This window comes from Heterocephalus glaber, unplaced genomic scaffold (assembly GCF_053883595.1).
Source record: "Heterocephalus glaber isolate CG9 unplaced genomic scaffold, H.glaber_assembly_v1.0 deba00001472, whole genome shotgun sequence".
In the NCBI taxonomy this organism is placed as follows: Eukaryota; Metazoa; Chordata; class Mammalia; order Rodentia; family Bathyergidae; genus Heterocephalus; species Heterocephalus glaber.
The window spans coordinates 69398601-69423216 of record NW_028258315.1 but is presented as its reverse complement, the minus strand read 5'-3'; the positions used below and the strand labels follow the sequence as shown (position 1 = coordinate 69423216).

Below are 24616 nucleotides of genomic sequence, written 5' to 3'. Positions count from 1 at the left end.
TTTGAACCCAGGGAATGCTGGGCTACATCTATATGATCAGCCCACCTGTACTTCCCTCCCTCCCTCTCTCCCCCTCTTTCCCTCCTTCTCCCTCCCCTCCCCTCCTCTTCCCTTCTCGTCCCTTCCCTCTCCCTCCCTCCTTTCTTTCCTTTCTTGCATCTCCTTACCTTTTCCTCCCTCCCTCCCTTTCTTTCTTTGTTTCTTTTTCTCTTTCTTTCTGGTAGTGGAATTGAACCCAAGGCCCTCACACTGAACTATATCCCCGCCTCCCTTTATTAAAAATTTTGAGGGGCCAGGGACTTAAATCAGTGGTTCCGCTGCCTGCTACGCAAGTGCAAGGACCTGAGTTCGATCCCCGGTACCAAAAAGAAAAATTTTTGAGCTGGGGATTTAGCTCAGTGTTACTGTCGCCTACCTCGCAAAAGCAACGTTTTAAGTTCGAACCCTGGTACCAAAAAAAACTTGAGACAGAGTCTTGCTGAATTGCCTGGGCTAGGCTTGAACTTGTGATCCTCTGCCTCAGCCTCCCAGAGTCCTGATATTATAGGTGTTCAACACCACGCCCGTTTTATTTTTCTTTCTTTCAGTCCTGGGGGTAGAACTAGGACCTCATGCATGCTAAACAAACACTGTACCACTGAACTACATCCCCTACCCTTGTTTTTTTACTTCAAGATAGGGTCTTGCTAAAGTGCCCAGGCTAATCTGGAACTTTCGATCCACCTGCCTCACCTCCAGCAGTTAGGGTTACAGGCAAACACCACCACACCCTGGTGATTTTTAATATTTTAATGGTCATAGTTCCTCTATTGACACTCAATATGAAATGACCTCTCAGACTAGAAAGATAGTTTGTGGTCAAAAAGTCTTGCTTTAGATTGTCTTGATGAAGATTTTAGTATTGATAATGCCAAGCTTTAAAATGGAGCCAGGAAAGCAGGTGTTTATAGTAGAAATTTGTGATAGTGTAATAGGAAAGATTTTTATATATTATTTTTATTGCTTTTTTTATCGTTTGAGTTGCAGGGGATTGAACCCAGCGTCTTTACATTTGTTATGTCCCTGGCCCTTTTTTTTTTTAATTGTTTATTTTTTATTTTTTGGTACCAGGGATCAAACTTGGGTCCTTGTGCTTGCAGGGCAGGCAGCAGAACCACTGAGCTAAATCCCTGGCCCCTTTTATTAAATTCTTGAGACAGGGTCCCATTAAGTTGCCAAGTTGCTCAGGCTGGGCTAAAACTATCAATCTTCTTGCCTCAGCCTCCCAGAGTACTGCGATTACAGGCATGCACCACCAAGTCCGGTTTATACATTGCTGTTTTTTATAGTAATTAATTTTGAAACCTCTATTTCTTATATGTAAACTTTCTTTGCTAATACATGTTTTTTAGAGATGATTTAGAAAATAGGGTGTTTCTTAGAAATTGTCCACAATTCCACTGCCCAGAAGCAACCTCCTTGAAACATTTTTGTGTATTTCCTACTATCTTTTTCTCTAAGCCTAGTTTTTCTTTTATTTGGGGTTTTTTGTGGTTGGTTGGTTGCTTGCTTTTGTAGTAACCTTAGTCTTTGCCCTGAGCTATATCCCCAGACCTTTTTAAATGTTGAGACAAGGTCTTGCTAAGACACTAAATTGTCCAGGCTGGGCTCAGAATTGTGATCTTCCTGCCTTGGCCTCCCTTGGCTTTTTTTCCTTCCTTTCTTTTCTGTTTCTTTTTTTTTGGTACCAGGGATCGAACTTGGGACCCTGCACTTGCAAGGCAGGCAGTGGAACCACTGAGCTAAATCCCGGGCCCCTCTTTTCTGTTTCTTTCCTTTCCTTTTCTGATCCTTTCTTTTCTTCTTTCATTCATTCATTTATTTTTTTATTTTTGAATTGCTGGGGCTCAAACCAAGGGCCTCACACATGTTAAAGATATGTTCTGTTACTGAGCTAAATTCCCGGTCCCTTTTCTCTTTTTAAAATATTTTTATTGCTTAATTTAAAACTATAGGGCCAGGGATTTAGCTCAGCAGTCCCGCCGCCAGCCTCACAAGCTCAAGGTCCCAAGTTCGATCCCTGGTATCAAAAAATAAATAAATAAATAATTTAAAAATAAAACTATCAAGCCAGACATATTGGGGATATCCTTATAATACCAGAAAGTCAAGAGGCTGAGACAGGAAGATCCAAAGTTCAAGACCAGGCTGGCAGCTTAGTAATAACCTATCTCAAACTAAAATAAAAAAAGACTAAACATGTAGCGCAGTGGCAGAGCACTTGGCTGGCATACACCAGGCCCTGGGTTCAATTCCCAGTAGTGAAAAATAAACTATTAGAAGACAGCCTTTACTTTTTGGTGTTAAGGAATAAAAATCTTGATTAATTTTTTCATTCTTGGGAGGCATTTTATATCAGTAAGGAAAGTAAATGGACTATTGAGCAAACTATTTAGAATGTTTGGTGATTCACTTAGAAAACTAGGCCAGGCCTGGTGGTCCACACCTCTCATCCCTGCACTTGGGAGGCTGAGGCAGAAGGATCGCTAAGAGTTTGAGGCCAGCAAGGGATTTAGCTCAGTGGTTCTGCTGCCTGCCTTGCAAGCACAATGTCCTTAGTTCAATCCCCGGTACCAAAAAAACAAAACAAGAGTTTGAGGCCAGCCTGGGCTACATAGTCCAAGGCCAGCCTGAACTGCATAGCAAGACCTTATCTCAAAAAAAAAAAAACAAAAAGGAAACTAAAGCTTGAATTACTTTCATCACAACAGAATAAAATTCAGAAAGACAAAGTATTAAAATGTAGATTTTTTATTTTTTTCCTTCGGTACCAGGAATCAAACTCAGGACCTTGCGCTTGCAAGGCAGCCACAGTGCCAGTGAGCTAAATCCCCAGCCCAAAATGTAAAAATTTTTTAAATGGCAAAAAATTTTAAAAAATAAAGATTTGGTGACTATATTAATTTTGTGTTGAGGAGACTTGTTTAAACATTATCCAAAATTGAAGTACCACAAAGTTTAGAAAACATTACTAAAGATTTTAACCACATAAAAATGTTAAACCTTTTATGATTAAAAACATAAACAAGAGGACCGGAGATTTAACTCAGTGGTTCCACCACCTGCCTCGCAAGCACAAGGTCCTGAGTTTGAGCCCCGGTACCAAAAAAAAAAAAAACATAAACAAGGGCCAGGGATGTAGTTCATTGGCATTGAACCTGCCTGGCAAGCGCAAGGTCCTGAGTTCGATCTCTGGAACTGCAAAAATAAATAAATAGATAGATAGATAGATAGATAGGAACTGCAAAAATAAATAAATAGATAGATAGATAGATAGATAGATAAATAGGTAAATAAGTAAAAACATACACATACTAAAGCAAGTTACAGAACAAATTTTAAATGGAATTGAGCAGGAATGTTTGAAACATGTAATAGAAGGTTTCAGTAACATACAAGAGAACTAGTAACCATCAGGAAAAACATCTGTAACCATACTTTTTTAAATGAGTAAAAGACAGGATGAGTTAATGAACAGGTTGAGAAATACAGATACCCAACAGACATGACAAGGATACTAAGCTACAGTGATCATTCATAAATGTGAATTAAAATAACAGTGAGACTTAACAAAAAGTAGGCTGTTATGTACTCTTATCCTATTCTGTGTATTCTTGCTATTTTTTTTTCATATAATACATTTTGACACTTTCCCTCTTTATTTTTTCCCTCCTTTCCCCCTTCTTCCTTTCTTTCTTACATATTTGTGTGGCGCCTAGGATCAAACCCAGACTCCACCACATGCTAAGCAAGCACTGTACCTTGTAACTACATCCTCTGCCCCTATAGATATATTTGTTTCATTGTTTCCAATTTCTATATTGTATTTCATTATCTGGTTACATATGTACTAGGTTACTAATAAATATTTTTTATCTTTTGTATTTTTATATCATTTGCCTACGGTTATTAAAATTTTTAAAAATTAGGCAAAAGTCTGTAGAGTAAATTTTTAAATTTTTATTCCCTTTCATGAAAGAGATTTAAAGATGGGCATGGGTGCACATGTCTGTGATATCAACACTCTGGGAAGCCAAGGCAGGAGAATTGCAAGTTCAAACCTAGCTAGCTTGGACAGTTTAACAACTTCCTTAGCAAGACTGTATTGCAATAAAAAATGGAAAAAGGACTGGGGAGGTAGTTAGTGCAGGGGCCTGGGGTTCAATCCCTAGTACTGCAAAATGAATGAATGAATGAATGAATGAATGAGAGTGAATGAGATATTTAAAGCAAAGGAGTTTGAAGTGTTTTCAAATATTTCCTAAATTTCAGTTGTCTCCTAAACTATTCTTAAGGGACTATGTAGAATTGCAAACAGAATTAACATAGATATAATACATCTTGTATAAGGGACGTCAAGGTTCAAAATATTTATTTACTTATTTATTCACTTAATACTGGAATTGAACCCAGAGAGCATGGAGTCTCATCCTCCGTCCTTTTTATTTTATTTATTTTGAGACAGGGTCTCACTAAGTTGCCCAGGCTGGGCTCCAGCTTCTACTCCCCCTGCCTCAGCCTTCTGAGTAGCTGAGATTACAGGCCTGGGCCTCCACACCCAACAAGAGTATGACTTTTTTGTGGACAAATTTGTGTTCTTCTCAGGGGAATGTTTGCGATGCATGTTCTGGAATAATCTTGGTTGCGTCCATTTCGCCATGAGCAAGCACAATTTGGGAATTTTCTACTTTAAGAAGGCGCTGCAGGAGAATGACAACGTCTGTGCACAGCTGAGTGCAGGGAGCTCTGACCCAGGTGAGCCAGCATGCGGGGACAGTTTGTACCCTTCTTGTTGGTAAAAGCATGATTGGAAGGACAAGCGTCTGGGCAGAATGACTGGGGACCTACATACAGTTGACGCTGTTCCTGCCTGTTCCTGTCTCTGGGGATTTTTAGTGAATATTACTGGTTTAAATAATAAGGTATTAAAAGTAATACTGAATTTTATAAAATTTGTTAAATTGTTTTCTCATGGATTTAAACTCAGTAATCCTGCATGATGTTTCACACCATATTTGATTAGTCAAAGTTAATATTTCTGCTGAGTGTGGTGGTGCATGCCTGTAATCCTAGCACTAAAGAGGCTGAGGCAGGAGGATTGCCAGGAGTTTAGGCCAGCCTAAGCTACATAGTGAGTTCAAGGCCAGCCTGAACTATAGTGAGACCCTGTCTCAAAAAAAAATTAATATTTCTTGGCTGTGCCAAACTATCTTATTAGAGGTTCTTTGCAGAGTTTCCTTTTCACTTTTGATACTTGGCAGCATCTGACAACCTTAAAGCAATTCCCTGAAATTTATCTTTTATTTTATTATTATGAATTCTTGATCTAAAGTGCTTAAAATTAGTCAATTGTCTAATTTTTGTTGTTGTTACCGGGGATCGAACTCAGGACCTTGCGGTTGCGAGGCAGGCAGTGGAACCACTGAGCTAAATCTCCGGCCCTCAATTGTCTAAGTTTAAGAATAATAAAAACATATTTAACTGATATGTATTCTGAATAACAAGTGGTCTCACTATAGATGATGAATCATTGAATAAGTAATCACACATGCTAAAAAAAAATAGTTAACCAAGGGCCAGGGATTTAGCTCAGTGGCACTGCCTGTCTCAACCACAAGGTCCTGAGTTCGATTCCTGGTGATAGAAAAAAAAATTAACCAAGTTGCAAATGAAAGTGTGGACTCTTGTTTTTTTTGTTTTTTTGTTTTCTTTTTGGTCCTGGGGATCAAACTCAAGACCTTGTGCTTTCGAGCCAGGCACAGGTGCCACTGAGCTAAATCCCCAGCCCAGGACTCTTACAGTCTTTAAAAATATGGAAAGGTGTGAAGTTCCAAGGGGTGAGAGTGTTTCCTGTCCCTTTGCTTCCCCAGAGCAGTGCTGCCTACGGAGCTGGCAGGTGAGCAGACGTCTCTGGCTCTGCCAGCATAGACAGCCGAGATGACTGGGGAGTATCTGTGGGGTTTCACCACTGGCAAAATCTGTTGCTGTGTCAGGTTGTGGCCATGGGTATTAAACATGGTATTAAATATGGTAGGGTTCAAGAACTTAGTAAATAAAGTCTTCAGTATAACTGCTACTGTAATGATTTATTCTCATCAAATTTTTATCACTAGGCAAAAAATTTTCAGGAAGACCCATGTGTACTTTACTAACCAACAAGAGGTATGAGTTGCTGTATAACTGTGGGATTCAGCTTCTTCACATCAGAAGGCCTCTTGCTGCCTTCGAGTGTCTGATCGAAGCTGTCCAGGTTTATCATGCTAATCCTCGCCTTTGGTTACGGCTGGCTGAATGCTGCATCGCCGCCAATAAGGGGGTGAGTGCCGCTTGGCTACATTTTTGAACTATTTCTCCTCTCCAGCATTTCTTACACGAAAAGCAAAAATTCTTGAGAACACATAAGACCTCATTTTCATTTTAACCCACACTGAATTATATAGTCTGCTGTTTTTTAATAGTTCAAAAGTCTTTTGTTAACAGTCTGGTTCTTGGTAAGCATGGCATTGTGAAGAGTTGAAGCTAGTGAGGAGGTCCTGTCTGTGGGACAGCAATCTGCTGGCTGCTGGGACAGGGCCCGTGCCTCTGCTGGTGTGGGATGAGAGGAGCACTGGTAATGGAGCATGGAAAGGGCTGCATAAACTCGTTTCCTTCAGTGCTTGGGGCTTTTACTTCTGTGTCAATAAAAGGTAATAGAGTTGATGGATTACCAGGCTGTCTCTGACACATTTGCCCCTAGTAGATATGGGAATAGGCTGCCTGACATGTTATTATCTGTAAATGGTAGTTGTTGGAAGCCTTTTGGATCTGGAGTTGAGAGGGGTCAGTGGGACTTTGAGGACGGACAGGTTGTGTTAGAATTATCAGATATATAATTCAGATGAGCAAAGTACCCCATTTCCTGTTATTCTGCCCTCCCCATGATTGCTGGATATGTGAAGATTGCAGAGGTTGACATACTGAGGTTTGCCTAGCACGCCTGCCATGGGTGATACAGGATGTTGAGCCTCTCCTGTTAAGCAGCAATTTCTGAGAAATAATTTAAAAACAAAGAGGTTTAGGGCCGGGGATTTAGCTCAGGGGATTTAGCTCGGTGGTTCTGCCACCTGCCTCACAAGCACAAGGACCCGAATCTCTGGTACCAAACAAAAACAAAACAAAAAAAAAAGTGCAAGGTCCCAAGTTCAATACCCGGTACCAAAAAAAAAAAAAAAAGAACAAAGAGGTTTATAAAAGTGGCAGTTTTCACAATCAGTACTTAAGTAATTTGTGATATGAACACACCAAGGGAGGAAGAGCCCTAGTGATGTCTTTAATCTATGTAATTGTACTTTGCTTTCTTTTTTATTTGTTTTGGTTTTTGAGAAAGGGTCTCATTATGTAGTCCAAGCTGCCCTGGAACTGGAAATCCTCTTGTCTCAAGATTGCTGGGATTACAGCCATTAGTGCCACACCCAGCTATACTAGCTATACTTTGCTTTTCTAAAAGGCAACTTTCCTGTATGAATTTGGGTGTGCCAAATTTAGTGCATATATATTTACAGTTATCGCTTTCTGTTGACTTGTTCTCTTAACCAATATGTAGTGACCTGCGATGCCTCCTTCAGTAATTGTTAGCTTGAAGTCCACTTTGTCTAGAAATAGCATAGCTATTCCTGCTTGTTTTAGGGCTCCCATTGGACGGAATACCATTTTCCATCCTTTGGTTTTTAGTCTATGAGTTTGATCTTTTTAGTTAGTGTCTGCTTTCAGGTGGTGTGCTCTGGGAATGGCTGACTATAGGCCTTTGCCTCTGTCCAGAGTCCAACTACCTCCATTAATTTGGGTGAGGGGAGGGTCCAGTGTAATTGGCCCATTACCCAGTTATCTGGAAACAAACCACAGTAATGTTGGTGACAAACTAGATATTGGGATACAGTAAAAATCAATAGCAACGACGATGCTGCTACTGGCAGTAGCAAAGAAATCAACAATAATGGAGTCCGAGACAAACTGGATATTGACATAAGAATCAGTAAAAGCTACCTGTACCAACCTTAACCATAGAGAAGAGATCTACAATAATAATATACACACAAAAACAAATCAAAAATTTTTTTTGCGGTACCGGGAATTGAACTCAGGACCCTGCACTTGCCAGGCAGGCAGAGCACTGCTGAGCTACATCCCAGCCCCTCAAATATTGATATACAAGGGGGCCAGGAATGTAGCTCAGTGGTTCCAGTGCCTGTCTCGCAAGCACAAGGTCCAGAGTTCAATCCCTGGTGCTAAAAAAAAAAAAAAAAATTGATATATAGTAAATGTAAATGCAATACCTACACTACCATTAACAATAGGAAAGGGCTGGGGATTTAGCTCAGTGGTTCCGCCGTCTGCCCCGCAAGCGCAAGGACCCAAGTTCAATCCCGGTACCAAAAAATAGATAGATAGATAGATAGATAATTCTTAAGGGCTGGGGATTTAGCTCAGTGGTTTCACTGCCTACTGCGCAAGCTCAAGGACCCGAGTTCGATCCCCAGTACCAAAAAAAAAAACACAATAGGAAAGAAGGGCCTCGGAAGGGCACCACACCTCCCTTGCCAAGCATAAGGTTCTGAATTCTACCCCCAGTACCAGGGGGAGAAAAAAAAACAATAGGAAAGAGCCTGGGATGTAGCTCAGTGGAGCTGTGGCTGCCTGGCAAGTGCAAGGTTCTGAGTTCGATCCCCAGTACAAGGAAAAAACCACAATAGGAAAGAATTCAACAAAAATAGCATAGAGTCAACTAAATATGTAAGAATTAGTAAAGCTTAATAGAGTACTAATAAAAATGGGGGTGATAAAGGGAGAATGAAGTAAAATTTGAAAAATAAAAGGATCATGAGAAAATTGAGATAAAGCATCCAGCAAAAAAGTAAAAGAAAATACAGTTAGAGCTGGGCATAATGGCACACACCTGTAAGTCCAGCACTCTGGAGGTTGAAGCAGGAGGATTGCCGAAAGTTCGAGGCCAGCCTGAACTACATAGTGAGACCCTGTCTTAAAAAGAGAGAGAGAGAGAGAGAGAGAGATGGGGGGGACAATTAGATAAAACTAACAAAAAAGAACAAACAAGAAATGAACAAAATAAAAGAAAAAAGTATGAGTCAAAAAAATTCCCGTTTGTATGAATAGTTTTCTTGTGTTCACTTTCTGCAGTTTCTCTGTGATTTCTAGTTTTCTTGTCAGCTATTCATTAATTCCTTAAGTTTTTCTTCCTTTGCCTTTTTTTCTTATTGGTTGTTGAGACAGGATCTCACAATGTAGTTCAGGCTGGCCTCAAACTCATGGCAGTCCTCCTGCCTCAGCCTCCCCAAGTGCTGGGATTACAGGTGTGTACCACCACACCTGGCTTTGTCTTCCTTTTCTTTTTGCTAAGTTGTTTTCCAGGTGACATGAGTCCAGGTCCTGGAGAGACTGTGATATGCTGCTGGATTTTACATCACCATGGTTTTTTTCCTCAGACAACTTTCTTATTGCATAATTTTTAAATTAACTGATAAATAATTCTAGAAAGAATTAATACTTTCTTTTTTAACTTTGAGGTATGGTCTCACAAGTCTGTAGCCGGAGTGCTGGGACTACAAATGTGTGCTACCATACCTAGCTCCAGTTTATACTTTTGAAAAGTAAAAGAATCTCCAGCTAGGCATGGTAGCGCATGCCTGTAATCACGACACTTGAGAGAGTGAAGCAAGGGGATTGCCATGAGTTTGAGGCCAGCCTGGGCTACATAGTGAGTTCAAGGCCAGCCTGAACTGCATAGTGACACCCTGTCTCAAAAAAAGAAAAAGGGGCCTGGGGATTTAGCTCAGTGGTTTCGCTGCCTGCTGCGCAAGCGCAAGGACCAGAGTTCGTTCCCCGGTACCAAAAAAAGAGAAGAAAAAGGAGGCTGCTGCCAATCTTTCAAAATGTCTACAGGGAACACGGGAGCTTCTCCAGTTGCTAGAGGAGTTGGGCTTTCCAGACATAGCTAAAAAGGCGCAACTCTGCCTCCCAAGTGTCGTACATGGGGTGTGAGACCTCAGAGGGAAAAAGAACTCTGTCTCAGGCCAGGAAACGGGCCATTCTCCAGATACCCATGCCAACTACCAAGAAACAGGTACAAGAATTCCCTGGCGCAGTTGGATACTGTCACCTGTGGATAGCCCGGTTTGCCAAGATAGTGATGCCCCTCCATTCTGCCATGGGAGGAGACTAACCCCTAGAATGGGGAACAGAAGAGAAGTCATGCCAGGATCTAAAACAAGCACTGGTATCAGCCCCAGCTCTGGTGTTGCCTGATGTCACCAAGCCCTTTCATCTGTTTGTCCATGAGCTGATGCCTCAATGGTCTGTGAAGCTGTGGCTCTCAATGGCAAGATGATACCAGCTGGAGACATCCTGGTTTCTTGAGAACCAAGTAGAATACAAAAGAGAAAGGTTTCACCTGGGGAGGGAGGAGTTCTTTATCAGCTCAGCACATCCCACCTACTGAGAGATGTATAACACCAGCTCTATCAAGAATCAATATTCCAGGGCCTGGGATTTAGCTCAGTGGTTCTGCCACCTGCCTCACAAGCGAAAGGACCCAAGTTCGATCTCTGGTACCAAAAAAACCAAAAAAAATCAATATTCCACATATATGTGGACCTACTGAAGTCTTTCTCCCATTCCTGAGATCCATTTGTCATTTTCTTGACTAATGGTACAATGTCATGAGATTCAATGTCATTCATGTATATTATGGAAGCAGTCAACCTTCTTGCTTAGAAGGAAGAGCGTGGGATAACCAGGAAGTTGAAGAATACAGAAATTACTGGACAAAGAGCCGGGGATTTAGCTCAGTGGTTCTGCCACCTGCCTCGCAAGCATAAGGCCCCAAGTTTGATCCCCGGTACCCCAAAAAAAGATTGTAAAAAAGAGAGAGAGAGAAAGAGGAAAAAAAAAAGGAAAAGGAAAAGAAAGAAGAACCTCTAGAAATTGTTTATTTTCTTTAATCCACTCATGAATTTACGTGTTGAAAGCCTTCTCTACAGTTCCTAGAAACCAGGAGTTACTTCTTCCTAGAACTTAAATATAATAAGTTTAATATTTTCTTTTTATTTAGTTTCATAAATAATACTTTTAGAATTGTTTTTATTCTATAGATATCATTGAGCATATAGTCTCCATCCTTCATCTTATAAAAAGTTATAAATTTATAATTTTTAAAAAGTATTTTTGATTGCCGTAACTTTGTAGGCACCAGAATACAATGCTACCTCAGTTCATGAATGGTTTTCTTTGTGAATAATTTGGTTTGCAGGGGCCGGGGATTTAGCTCAGTGGTTCCGCCGCCTGCCCTGCAAGCGCAAGGACCCGAGTTCGATCCCCAGTACCAAAAAAAAGAGAAAAAAAGGAAAAAGAAACAGATGTGGGAAATGTTTTCGAAAGTAAAACTGCTTCTCTTTTCTTTTACACCGTGTTTTTAATCTGATGTCCAAATGCCTATAACATGCAGCATGGTACTGGGAGTATAGGATGTTCTAAATAAATGGTTCTAATAGGGCCAGGGATTTAGCTCAGTGGTTCCGTCGCCTGCCTTGCAAGTGGGAAGTCCCGAGTTCAAGAGTAATTGTGAAAAGTATTTCATTTTTCACTTTATATATTACTATTTCCTTTAATTTATTTGAAATTTTTTGTGTTTTGTAGACTTCTGAGGAAGAAACTAAAGGTCTTCCAAGCAAAAAGGGAATCGTACAGTCTATCGTTGGTCAAGGCTATCATCGTAAAATAGTTCTGGCATCACAGTCCATACAGAATACTGTATATAAGTAAGTATTTTGCAAAGAAAGTGTTCCACGGAATGTACTTATGCATAAAAATATGCTTAGAATTTATCATTTCAAAGGAATAACTTCTTTGTTTTATTACAACTACAGTAAGCAGACCCTAACATGGGTCTGTAATGAGTGTTAGCTGATGTGGTGTCATTTTGGTTTGCTATCCCATGGGTGCTTGGAATTGTTGATGACCTGAGAAACTGGTTTATCCACAGTCATTGTTCAGAATGTCCAGAAGAGGGCGCCGTGGTATCTCTTTTTACATGGTCATCTCAGGATCCATGGTGGATTAGTTCTTTCCCATCCATGGGTCCAACCAACCACAGATGGAAAATATTCAGAAGAAAAAAACAGCATCCACATCTGCCTTGCAAGCACAAGGTCCCCAGTTCGATCCCCAGTACCAAAAAAAAAAAACAAAACCTGCATGCTTACTGAACATGTACAGACTTTATTATCCCCAGACAATACAGTATAACAGCCATTTACATAGCATTCGCATTCCGTTAGATGTGACAAGTACTCTAGAGGTGATTTAAAGTATATGAGCAGGGCTGTGGATGTAGCTCAGTGGCGCCACATATGCCTGACAAGCAGAAGGTCCTGAGCTCAATCCCTGAGGGGGGTGGGGAGAAGTATATGGGAGGATGTATACAGGATTATATGCAAATACTATTCCTCTGAGGGGAGGGTTTGAGTTGTTGTTTTTTTTGTTTTTTTGAGACGGGGTCTCACTGTGTAGCCCAGGCTGGCCTCAAACTCTCAGTGATCCTCCTGTCTCAGCCTCCAAAATGCTAGGATTATAGGTGTGTGCCACCACACCTGGTTGCTATATCATTTTATATAAACACGAGCATCCACCAGTTTTGGTAGGTGCAGGATGTCCTGAACCCATTTACCCACAGATAATGCATCACTTGCTTATACTGATACTTTTCATTTTGTTGCTTTTCTCATAGTTCTTAGGGATGAAATTATATATATATATATATATATATATATATATATATTTTTTTTTTTTTTTTTTTTTTTTTTGTACCAGGGATCGAACTTGGGACCTTGCGCTTGTGAAGCAGGCAGTAATGAAAATATATTTTAAAGCTAATTCTTAGTATTAAGAGGAAAATGTACTGGTATATATTTGGGGGTGTGAATTTTTTAAATCTTTTTATCATTGATATTGTGTATTTCCAAGTATCTTTCCCATATCCTTCTATATCACACAACTTTATTTGTAAGGATATATAATTTGGAACCTTTCTGAGAGTGATTGTACCATAATTTTGATTTATCCCATACTGTTGGATTTTCAGTTTTAGGGGGTGGCTTTTGATAACTTTAGTATGATTTCAGACTTACCAAAAAGTTGCAGGAATATCACAGAGTCCCTGTAAGTCCTTTACCCTAATTACCAAGTCTTTACTGCATTTGTTTTAGGGTTTGTTTTATCTATAGTATTTACATGTTGGATTTTCTGGATCATTTGAGTAAGTCTACCGAGTTATATCCCATCACCCCAGAAACTTTAGGATGTATTTCCTTAAGAACACAAGGACATTCTCATATACTTTTAAGTACAGTTGTCAAAACCAGGAAGTTTAACACTGATATAATACAGATCTAATCTATGGTCCACATTCAAATTTGTGAGTTGTCCCCATAACATCCTTCTCTTTTTCTTTATGTAGGATCATGTATTACATTGAGTTATTATATATCAATCAGTCAATCTCTCTTTCCCGTTTTGGGAATTGAACCCAGGGGCTTCACACTGAGCTATATCCCCAGGCCTTTTTTATTTTTTAGACAGGGTCTTGCTTATTACTGTGACATTTTTGAAGAACACAGACCAGTTTTTTAAAAAACCGTTCCCTCATTTGTATGTGTCTGATGGCTCATGACTAGGCTGTTATTTTGCATTCTGGACAGAAATGACACAGAAGTAAGTGCTGGATCCTCAGTGTGATATGTGGGGTATACTGTTAGATCATGTAAATATCTTGTTCTAGCATGTGTAAACAAAATATGCTATTTAGCATCAGTTGGCAGTTAGTCTTTTCTGAATCAACCATTGCTATGAATGAGCAGTGTGATTTTCTAGGCCTATAATGCCCTCTACATTTACATGTTGGCTTTCTACATCCAAAGGAAATCATCCTCTCTCCTCATTTCTTTTTTTTTTTTTTTCTCCTCATCTCTTTAACCACTTGTTTGTCCATATGGGTGCATGGACTCCTACTGTACTTATTGCAAGACTTTAATTCTCAAACTTCCCTGTGTTTGTAACTGAGTACTTTCTGGTATAATCAGATGTGCCAGGCATCTTACACCTTCCCTCCCCAAGTCTTAGAATCAGCCATTTCTCCATGGGATCTTGATTTCCTTTTAATGGAGAATGGAATTTAGAAGCAAAGATGTGTGTACTGAGTGTGCTCACTGCCACTAGAGTGTCATTGCTGCTAGGCTTTCCAAGGACAGGGTAAGAAAATACATAGATAAATATATAGAAAGTCAAGAGAGGTACAGGGATAATGTAAATAGAAAATCATGGGGCTGGAGTGTATAGCTCATTGATAGGGGGTTTGCCTGGCACGTACAAAGCCCTAGGTTTGATTCCAGAACCACCAAAAAGAAAAGAAAGCAAAAAAGAACTGACAGTGATAATTCTAGTCCAGCACTATAAGCTAACTCTAGTTGACCTCCTTTCCTGTGTTTATAACTCTCTGCTTCAAAGAGACTTAAATTTAAAAACCTTTCTTCATGCTTTGTTAAATTCTATCCAAAGATCATCTTGATGTTTCACATTATCTCCTTGGGACCAATCCTTCTCTGGTTTCAGAACTTCCTCTTGAGCTTCTTGTCCCAAAGCTGACAGGGTCATTGTCCTCAGAACTTGTGATTTTCTGTGTATTGCTCAGGTGAGTAGTCCTGGGCCAGAAATCTCATGGGTCGCTGTAGAATCAGGAGCAGCAGGTTTACTACAAATGTTTCACAAGTCAGTTGCATAACTGGTGATGAAAATCCACTGATTGGAGGCTTCTCAGGGACATCTGGCCGTCAGTGAGCGATAGGAAATGTGTGGCACATGGGCAACCCTACGCGAGCTGCTCCCCACGGCACACCCACAGGCTCGGGGGGTGTGAATTTTTGAAACAGAGTCTTGCTGTGTAGTTCAGGCTGGCCTTGAACTCACAGTGATCCTCCTGCTTCAGCCTCTCAAGTGCTGAGATTACATGTGTGTGCCACCACACCTGGGTAAAAATGTACTAATATGTAAACCAACTAAAGTAATATAGAAATATGACATGTACAACCATCAGTTGAACAACTTTTAAAGAATATATTTAATTTATATAAAGATCCCAATCTGGCCAGGCACAGTGGCTCATGCTTAAGCCAGCTACTCAGGTGGCTGCAGAAGGAGATATACAGGGTCAAGATCAGCCTGGGCAATGTAGCACAAAAACATAAAAGGGTCAGTGAAGTTATGAGATAAAAGATAATGCTGCTGTTTCAGTTTTGTTTTGTTGAGATAAGGCCTTGCTGTACAGTTCGGTCTGGCCTTGAACTCACTATGTAGCACAGCCTGGCCTCAAACTCACAGCAGTCCTCCTGCCTCAGCCTCCCAAGTGCTGGGATTAAGGAGTGCGCTACTATGCCTGGGTTGTTTCAGAAGCATTTTTGAAAGCAAAGATCAAAACAAGACTCAGATGTGAAAATCTTTTCTCTTCCCTTTCCCATTCTTATTTTACCGGTCTTGGCCTTCATTACAGTTTTCTTTGCAAGTCTCCTGTGCATTAATGTTGACACTGCAGGCCAGGGATGTAGCTCAGCAGTGCCATGCCTGCCTCGAAAGCACAAGGTCCTGAGTTCCATCTCCGAACTCAGGTCTGGGGAGGGGCAGGCACTATTGACACTGCAGTTGTTGCCCATTCTTGGTGTATATAATGTATATACTTGCAATTCATTATTAATGCTTTTAGATTCAAGATTGGGATTCTTTAACATTCTCTTCTATATCCTTATATTAAAATTTCTGCTGGGGTTGTAGCATGCCTGATGCCCTGGGTTAATTGCCAGCACTGCAAAAAAAAACACCAAAACAAAACCTAAAAGTTTCTACCTCTCAGGACTAGCAGTATAATATGGTCAGCTAATATAATATTCTCTCTAGCACCACCACAAAAAAACCCTAAAATTTCTATCACAGAACAGAGTTTCATTAACAGTTACTTAGTTTTATTCCTGATAATAGAAAAGTCTCCTGTCTCTCTCCATTGTCTCCATTTCCCCCTCTTCTCTCTCTCTCTCTCTCTCTCTCTCTCTCTCTCTCTCTCTCTCTCTCTCTCTCTCTCTCTCTCTCTCTCTCTCATTATCACGTTAGCTAATTTGGTTTTGTTCTTTTAAGTGATGGGCAGTCTTCAGCCATTCCTGTAGCCAGCATGGAGTTTGCAGCCATTTGTCTCAGGAACGCCTTGCTGCTGTTACCTGAAGAACAGCAAGATCCAAAGCAGGAAAATGGGTCTAAAAACAGCAGTCAGCTTGGAGGGAACACAGAGAGCAGTGAGAGCAGCGAAACTTGCAGGTACAGTGTGTCCTGTCCCCTCCCTCTTCAGGAAACCTCTGTCCTAGATAAACTCCTAAAATCTTCAGCCCAAATGTCCAAAATTCTGTTTTAAACTGTAACAAAAGAGATTATATTTCCAATATTTCTGGAAGAGAAAAGTGATAGTTAAGTAAGCAGAGATACTTGAGGGAAGAAATGGAAATAGCTTTTCGCTGACTGGAGGGACATTTGCAAGAAGTCCCATGATTATCAAAGATAGCATCATCAAGGGGCTGGGGATTTAGCTCAGTGGGACCATGCCAGCCTCACAAGCACAAGGTCCTGAGTTCGATCCCCTATACCAAAAAACGATAGCAGTATCATTAACATTTACTAAAATGCTTAAATCCTAGTTTTCTAGTTTTGTGATATAAAGTAAAAATCATACGAAATAGTTTACCTAATAAACACCATTATATAAAGAAAGTTCTGCATTTTACACGTGGTGCCTTTAATGTCTCCTACCATTTTTTTTTTTTTTTTTTGGTAACGGGGATCAAACTCCAGACCTTGCACTTGCGAGGCAGGCAATGGCACCACTGAGCTAAATCCCCGGCCCTTTTTTTCTTGATTATAATTTTTTAAATGTTTATAATAGAAAATTCAGGAGGCAGGTGTGGTGACACAGTCCCAGTGCTCTCCACACTTGGGAGGCTGAGGAAGGGAGGGGCACAGTTTGAGTCCAGCCTGGGCTGCATAGTGGGTTCCAGACCAGCCTAGACTAATAAACGAGCACCTGTCTCAGAAAAACAAAAAAGCAGATGTGATGGCACAGGCCAGTAATCTCAGCTCTTTGGAGGCTGAGACAAGAGGATCAGGAATTTGAGACAAGCCAGAGCTGGGGAGGGGCAAAGCTGGGCATGATGGCACACACTTGTAACCCCAGCACTCAGAAGGCTAAGGTGGGAGGATGCCACAGTTTTGAGGCCAGCTTGGGCTGCGTCGTGAATTCAAGGCTGGCCTGAATTCCCCAGCCAGGCCTTGTCTCAAAAAAGGAAAGAAAAGGAATTTTTAAATTATACAGGGTTTGGCTCTGCCAACCAGTTAGGTTTTTTAGTGTAGTTGATAAAAAGCAATCTGAAGATTGAAAAAAATGTGAAAATATTGGAGTGATTTCCTTTATATTGGGCATGTTTTCAATTAGTTGTTTTTATTTTGGGTTTTTTGTTTTGTTTTGTTTTGAGACAGGGTCTCCCTGGGTAGTCCAGGCTGACCTTGAACTCAAAACAATCCTCCTCTCAGCTTCCACCCGAGCTTTTGGTTTGATTTGGGTACTAGGTTTTTTTTGTTTTGGGGGGTCTTTTTTTGGTGTTTTTGGTTTTGTTTTGTTGCAGTAACAGAGATCAAATTTAGGTTACTCCCACTGAGCACTAGATTCCCAGCCCTTTTATTGTGAGACAGGATCTTACTTGGTTTCCTAGGCTGGCCTTGAACTTGTGCTTCTCCTGCCTCCATCCCTGAGTAGGTGGGATTTCAGGTGTGCTCTATTGGGCCCTTCTTAAAAGCAGTATTGTATGCTGAGGAAAAGAAACTAATACACCTGTACTTTTACCATATTGGTGATACCAAATTTGTTTTGGCTCATACTTTATCATAAACACTTGGGAATGGGGAAAGAGAAACAGATTTACCATTCATTGTTTATTTGTTTCTTTTCCTGATAAGAATCTGTCTCTATTTCAGCAGTAAAAGCCATGATGGAGATAAATTCATTCCAGCTCCACCTTCTTCTCCATTGAGAAAACAGGAATTAGAAAACTTGAAGTGAGTATGTAAACAAAAGGGGCACTGCGCCTATTGAGATGAACATATTATTCTTTTTGTGTCCTTTACTGGTGATCCTAGAATTAGGCAATACCTCACTGTATAAAACAGAATGAGTGCTCCAAAAAGCTGAGCAGGTTTCATAAACAGAAGAGGGTTGGGCTGGGAGTTAGCTAAGGAAAGCAAAACTAGAGGGCCAGAGATTTAGCTCAGTGGTTCCGCCGCCTGCCTTGCAAGTGCAAGGTCCCAAGTTTGATCCCTGTACCAAAAAAAAAGAAAGCAAAACTAGAAAACAAAAAGCACTATAATCTCAGCACTCTGGGGGGGTATGATGATCACAAATTTGGGCCCAGCCTGAGCAACTCAGTGATATAGCAAGGCCCCATCTCAAAATAAAGAAGGACTGAGAAAGGTCCTGGGTCCATTCCCCACTACAGCTAACTATAAATAAACAGCAGTCAAATTCCAACCATATAATTAAAATAAATTTAGTGCTAGGTTTTGTTCTTAGTGGAAATGCAAAAAAAAAAAAAAAAAAAAAGGTTGGAATAATACAGTAAGCTGAGGAGAAAGATATGGATTATAAATGGTTTGTCAGCCGGGTGTGGTGGCGCACACCTGTGATCCCAGCACTTGGGAGGCTGAGGCAGGAGGATTGCCACGAGTTCAAGGCCAGCCTGGACTACATAGTGAATTCAAGACCAGCCTGAACTAAATAGCAAGACCTTGTTTCCAGAAGGGAAAAAAAAAGGATCATCTCTTTGTTTTTTATATGGTAAAAATCCAAATATAAAGTAAATCTTGTTCTACTTAGTCCTGTCTCCTTTCCACCCAGGGGCACTGACTGGGTGGGTTTTTTGGTGGTGTTTGTGGTACTGGGAATTGAACCCAGGGCCTTTGGACTGCACTACATCCTCAACCATTTTTATTTTGAGAGAAGGTGTTGCTGAGTCTCCCAGTTGCCCAAGTTGGGCTCACACTTGTGATCCTCCTGTCTCAGCCCCCCAGAGTGCTGGGATTACAGAAGTGTGCCACCATGCCCAGCTCCACGTGGTTTCTTTTATGTCTTTTCAATGACATTTCTCATTAATATCCCAATATATGGGTATATAGTGCTTTTTTACATCAGCAATTATGTAGTGTCCCTACTGCTCTATACCTTTCTTTTCCTGTTTGATAGTATATCTTTAGAGATTGTTCTGTATCAGTGTGTAGCTCTTATTTCATTCTTTCTCTTAGCTTGATAGAATTTTATTATATGGAATGATTTATTTAACATTCTTTTATGCTTAGTGGTTTATAATGTTTTCAGCCTTTGCTATTATAAATAATCCTGTTGTTAATATCATTGTATGCATTTAAGCCAATCCTTAATGAAGAAAGGCCTGACATACGAACGACTTGGGTTACAACTGGACTTTTAGTTTTGACTCACGATCAGAGTCTTGAGTTACGACCCAAACACTGGCTGCTGGTGCTTCCAAGATGGTCTCAGATACAGCTTTAACCCTTAAAGAGTTCTGGAAGGAACATTACAACATCCTTTCCTGTGTGGGGTTAATTAGGAAATCCTGGGCCAGTGTCTCCCTAAGAACACTGAGATCTGCCTGTACACAAGAGAGACTCTGAAGGCTGTGTAGAGGAGCCTGAGCCTTCAGTTGTCCAACATGAGTTACAGCCGGCCCTTGAGAATGAATTAAGTTCATAAGTCAATGGTCCGCTGTAATGAAAAACACAATTTTTCAAATTTGTCTTAATTTGTACAAGTTTATTTGAATGAGTACTAATCTTAGTATTGCTTTATTTATGCATACAGTTTAAGAAGTACTTTATCTCATAGTAGTTGAACATCTGCAGAGTTGTGTAATTCAACTTTATCTTCTGAGAATCACATTGAAGAAAAGGACATGGGGCAGGGTCAGTTCTCAAAGAGCCCATGAGTCCTAGTAAGAGATTTCCAAAGAAAATAAAATTAGTTCTCTCGTTTTAAGGGTAGAATGGGACAAAGAGTGTACATGGGAAAATTCCACATCATAAAATGAGGCAAAGATGGTATATATTGACCTATTTTTTTTCTGTTAATGGAGCAGATGAAAGAAAGGAAATAGAACAAGATGGAAGGGGCTTTACATGTATAAAAAAGATTATTATGCAAGACAGTAACAGTGGTAATGTGGAGACAAATGGTCAAGGGAAGGAGTCCTAAAAGATTTGTGTCATAATTTTCAAAGCTATGAAACCTCACAATGCATGGCCAGGTGAGGTGGCACACACCTGTAATCCCAGCGCCTGAGAGGCTGAGAGAGAAGGATCGATGAGAATTCAAGGCCAGCCTGGGCGAAATAGTTCAAGGGCAGCCTGAACTACACACCGAGACCCTATCTCAAAAAAAAAAAAAAAGCTTGGGTCAGCGATTTAGCTCAGTGGTTCCACCATCTGCCCCCCAAGCACAAGGACCCAAGTTTGATCCCCAGTACCAAAAAAAAAAAAACTCACAATGCAGTTGGGTATGTTAAAGGGGAGTCTATGACTGGAGCCAGCTGTCTCTTAGGTAAGGAGCCTGAGCATATTGGTTCTCAGTAAGATTATGGAATTCTGTTTGTTTGGGGTTTTTTTGGTACCAGGGATCAAACTCAGGACCTTGCACTTGTGAGGCAGGCACAGTGCCACTGAGCTAAATCCCTGGCCCAAAATAGCACTTTTTTTTTTTTTGGTACTGGGGATTGAACTCAGGACCTTGTGCTTTCGAGGCAGGCAGTGGCACCACTAAGCTAAATCCGTGGCCCTAACCTAAATTCTTTTATGTGATTGCAAATGTGTGTGATTAGCGTAAAGTTTAGTTTTTATGGACTGTTGACCCTTTGTGCTCTGTAAAACCCAAGACACCAATATAAAGCCCAATTTCCAATTTCTGACATAACTGATGTGCAGTAAATTATCCTGACTATTCTGATGGTCACTTCTTATGATATGGGTTCATAGTCTCTTGAGTATTGTCAGTTTTTTTCATTTGTATAGACATAAAGATTAATCAAAAATTCATTCTACCCAAGATAGATGTGTTTTCCAAAGATAGGTGACAGTTGGTGCTGTGTGAGAATCTTTGTTAAAATCAAGGTAGCTTTTAGGGCTGGGGATTTAGTTCAGTGGCACTGCATCTGCCTTGAAAATGAAAGGTCCTGAGTTTGATCCCCAGTACCAAAAAAAAAAATCAAGCCAGCTTCTAAAAAATATCTTCACATTTGAGGCAGGTGCAATGCCACTGAGCTTAAATCTCAGGCCCATCTTCACATCTGAAACAAAAATTTGTCCCCAGATTTGGAAAATGTCTCAGAAATCAACTAAATATTTTAATTGTAAGGCTCAAATGAATTTTAGAGATACTAATATCACACAAACCAAAGATATAGCTCAGTCGTAGAGGATTTGCCTGGCATTCTGAAGGCCCTGGGCTCAATCCCCAGCCCAACAGGAAATAAATAAATAAAACCATGCATCAGGAAGGGGATGGCTGGATGAATGGATGGACAGACAGCAGACAGACCTAGCATATTGCTTTGGTTCGTACAGTACTCAAACCTGTATTAAGCCACTCATTTCATTCAGTTGGAAAAATTACCCACATCTGTACTCTGAAACCTAGAAGCAGAGAAATGCTATAACTTTAAAATTTTAAGGTGATTCTATTGCTAGTTACCCCCCAAATTAAAAATTGTCCGCACAATTTCATAGCAAGGCTATCATAACGTTACAGAATAGCCCATGCTCTGTTTCCCAGACACACTGTATACTTTTTTTTTTTTGGTACCAGGGATTGAACTTGGGTCCTTGCACTTGCACAGCAGGTGGCAAAACCACTGGGCTAAATCCCTGGCTACACTGTATACTTTTATCTTTGCTCTTAGCCTCTTTTTCTCTTTACTTGGCCCAAGCTCGCTCTGCACAGCCAGTTTCTTCCCCACTCTTCACTTTTATTTTCTTAAATAAATTTTGTCATTGCTTTAAAAAAAATGTTTCATACCAACTTTGTTCATGGTAGACAAAACCTAGCCATAATATATACATCCATCATTAGGAGGGTGGATAACTAAGTTGTAATGTACCTGTATATTCCAATTGGAATGCTTCTCAGCATAAAAAAGAACAAATTACTGGCCAGGCATGGTGGTGCATACCTGTAGCACCTGGGAGGCTGAGGCAGGAGGATCACTGAGAATTCAAGGCCAGCCTGGGCTACATAGTAAGACCCTGTCTCCAAAAAAAAAAAAAAATTTACAAAGGCAAGACATAAATATCAAAACATTTTTGTGTCTTAGCATAAGGCACATACCATGTGATCCCACAGTTACCATTTATGTGACAGGACTATTTAGTAAAAGACAAAACTAATTTATGGAAATGAAAACCAAAACACTGACTGAATGGCAAGAAACTTTCTGAGGTGATAAAAATTTTCTGTATCTTATAAGCTTGAGGTTATATGTACAGCATAAAATCAAATTATTTGATCTGACTATACATTTTAGAGCCAGGCATGTGACTCTTCCCTGTAATTCCAGCACTGAAGAGGCTAAGGCAAGAGGATCATTGCAAATTTCAGACCAGCCTGAAGTATATAGTGAGATCCTGTCTCAAAAAACCAAAATTCAGAACCAAATGTGGTGGCACACACTTGTAATTCCAGCTCTCAGGAGGCTGAAGCAGGAGAACTGCCACAAGTTCAAGGCTAGCCTGGCTAGTGAGTTCAGGACCAGCCTGGACTATATAGCAAGACTTTGTCTGAGAAAAACAAACAAAAATACCAAATACATGCCTTTATAAATACCATGGTTTTACTTACAGGTATGTACAGCCATCACCACAATCGATTTTAGAACTTCTTCACCACCCCGAAAGGAAACCCTGTACCCTTTAGCTATCAGTCTCTTTCCCTTAATCAACTTTTCATCTCTAATTTACATTTACCTATTTTGAGACATGTATATAAATGCAGTCATTTTGCGACTGACTTCAGAGTTCATCCACCTTGAAGGATGTATCACTGCCTTGTTCATTTTTATTGCCAAAAATATTGTCTGGATATACCAGATTCTATGCATTCATCCACTAATGTACATTTGGATTATTTCCATCCTTATGGTAATATGAATAATGCTATAAACATTCTTATATGTATAAGAATATTTCAGGGCCCAGGGATTTAGCTCAGTGGTTCCCCCTCCTCCTTAGCAAGCACAAGGTCCCAAGTTCGATCCCCGGTACCAAAAAAAAAGAATATTTCAGGTTCTTATCTGGACTTATGTTTTTCTCCCTGTGCTTGGGAATGAACGGGGAGTCTCATTCATGCTAGGCAGCATTCTACCCCTAAGCCACATTCCCAACACTGAACATTTTTCAGTTTTGTGTGTTGCTTTTTTGAGACAGGGTCTCACTAATCCCAGGCTGGCCTCAAACTCGTGGCACTTCTGTCTCAGCCTCCCAAGTGCAGGGATTACAGCAATACACCACCAATGCCCAGCTCAATACTGAGTTTTTGGTTTTGGGGGATGGGATCTCACTGTTACCCAGGCTGGTCCTCGACCCCTGGGCTCACGTGATCCTCCCATCTCAGACTACAGGCATGCCTTGCCACGCCCAGCTGGACATACATTATTTTCCTTGAGTATATACCTAGGAGTGGAATTTCTGGGTTATATGGTAGCTCTGTTTAACTGAGGAATTACCAGACTTTTCTAGGGAAACGATACCATTTCAGAGTCCTATCCAGCACAGTTTGACTATTCCAGTTTCGCCACCACTTACTGTTGAAAAAGGACAGAGACAGACACGCATCAAGAGCCACGGGAAAGTGGGGACTCTTGGTGGGGCGGGTGCGCTTCCTCTTCACCGTCCCAGTCCCAAGCTTCCGACGGCACAGGATGGCGCTGGTTGGGCGTGGCGTCCTGCGCAGCACCGGGCAGTCCTGGTACTTGCAGATGACGTGGCGGAGACTGCGCAGGGTGGCGCGCATGCGTTCTGGGTAACGGCCGTGCGCGTAGGAGGTGGCCGCCTTCTGCTGGCCGGAGCGCGGCTGTGACCACCATGACCCACTTGGGGTCAGCCGCGGACTCCACGCTCACTGTCCTGGGGTGAATCAGCCCATTGTAGCAAAAGGAGATGCGGGCCTTCAGGTTATGGGATTCCGTGCTGTACGTTTGCTTATTCCTGTTGATCAAGAATCTGGGTGGCAGCGGCTGCCCGAAACAGAAAGACCATGTTGTTGTTGTTTTTTTTGATATTGGGGATTGAACTCGGGTCCTTGCGCTTGCGCAGCAGGCGGCTAAACCACTGAGCTAAATCCCCGGCCCCATGACCATCTTTTTAATCATTATCATGGGTGCGAAGTGGC

At 40.9% G+C, this 24616-nt stretch overlaps 2 protein-coding genes across 12 annotated transcripts in view; one reads left to right on the top strand and one right to left on the bottom strand.

Moving 5' to 3' along the window:
- Nucleotides 1-24616, top strand: part of Cnot10 (CCR4-NOT transcription complex subunit 10) — a 76343-nt gene that overhangs the window by 32014 nt on the left and 19713 nt on the right. For 8 of the 10 annotated variants that reach the window (XR_002387079.2, XR_002387080.2, XR_002387081.2 and 5 more), the window contains 5 exons: nucleotides 4645-4794; nucleotides 6153-6355; nucleotides 11728-11849; nucleotides 16267-16443; nucleotides 18148-18228. Coding sequence is in view for 7 of the 10 variants with exons in the window: in XM_004857833.4 (XP_004857890.1) it covers nucleotides 4645-4794; nucleotides 6153-6355; nucleotides 11728-11849; nucleotides 16267-16443; nucleotides 18148-18228 (733 nt within the window). In the remaining 3 variants the exon portion in view is untranslated. The remainder of the gene's footprint in view (nucleotides 1-4644; nucleotides 4795-6152; nucleotides 6356-11727; nucleotides 11850-16266; nucleotides 16444-18147; nucleotides 18229-24616) is intronic. The other 2 variants (XM_087182151.1, XM_021238681.2) reach the window with 1 other exon arrangement.
- LOC110344487 (uncharacterized) lies at nucleotides 18227-24393 on the bottom strand. Of its 2 annotated transcripts, XM_087182155.1 has the most exons (3): nucleotides 24031-24393; nucleotides 22404-22476; nucleotides 18227-20171 (listed from the first exon to the last, which is right to left on the bottom strand). In XM_087182155.1, the coding sequence occupies exons 1-3, from the start codon at nucleotides 24236-24238 to the stop codon at nucleotides 20147-20149; spliced, it is 306 nt and encodes a 101-aa protein (XP_087038281.1). In that variant the 5' UTR covers nucleotides 24239-24393; the 3' UTR covers nucleotides 18227-20146. The 2 variants fall into 2 exon arrangements, 1 of the variants encoding a protein (XP_087038281.1); XR_015439522.1 differs by lacking the exon at nucleotides 22404-22476.

What these genes read in the sequence shown, in the direction of transcription:
- LOC110344487 (XM_087182155.1), bottom strand. Translation starts at nt 24,238, where the DNA reads ATGCGCGCCACCCTGCGCAGTCTCCGCCACGTCATCTGCAAGTACCAG. An exon ending in GTCTCTGTCCTTTTTCAACA is followed by an intron (nt 22,477 to 24,030) that starts GTAAGTGGTGGC and finishes TTTTGGAGACAG; the next exon opens with GGTCTTACTATGTAGCCCAG. An exon ending in CAGCCTCCCAGGTGCTACAG is followed by an intron (nt 20,172 to 22,403) that starts GTATGCACCACC and finishes ATCTCTTACTAG; the next exon opens with GACTCATGGGCTCTTTGAGA.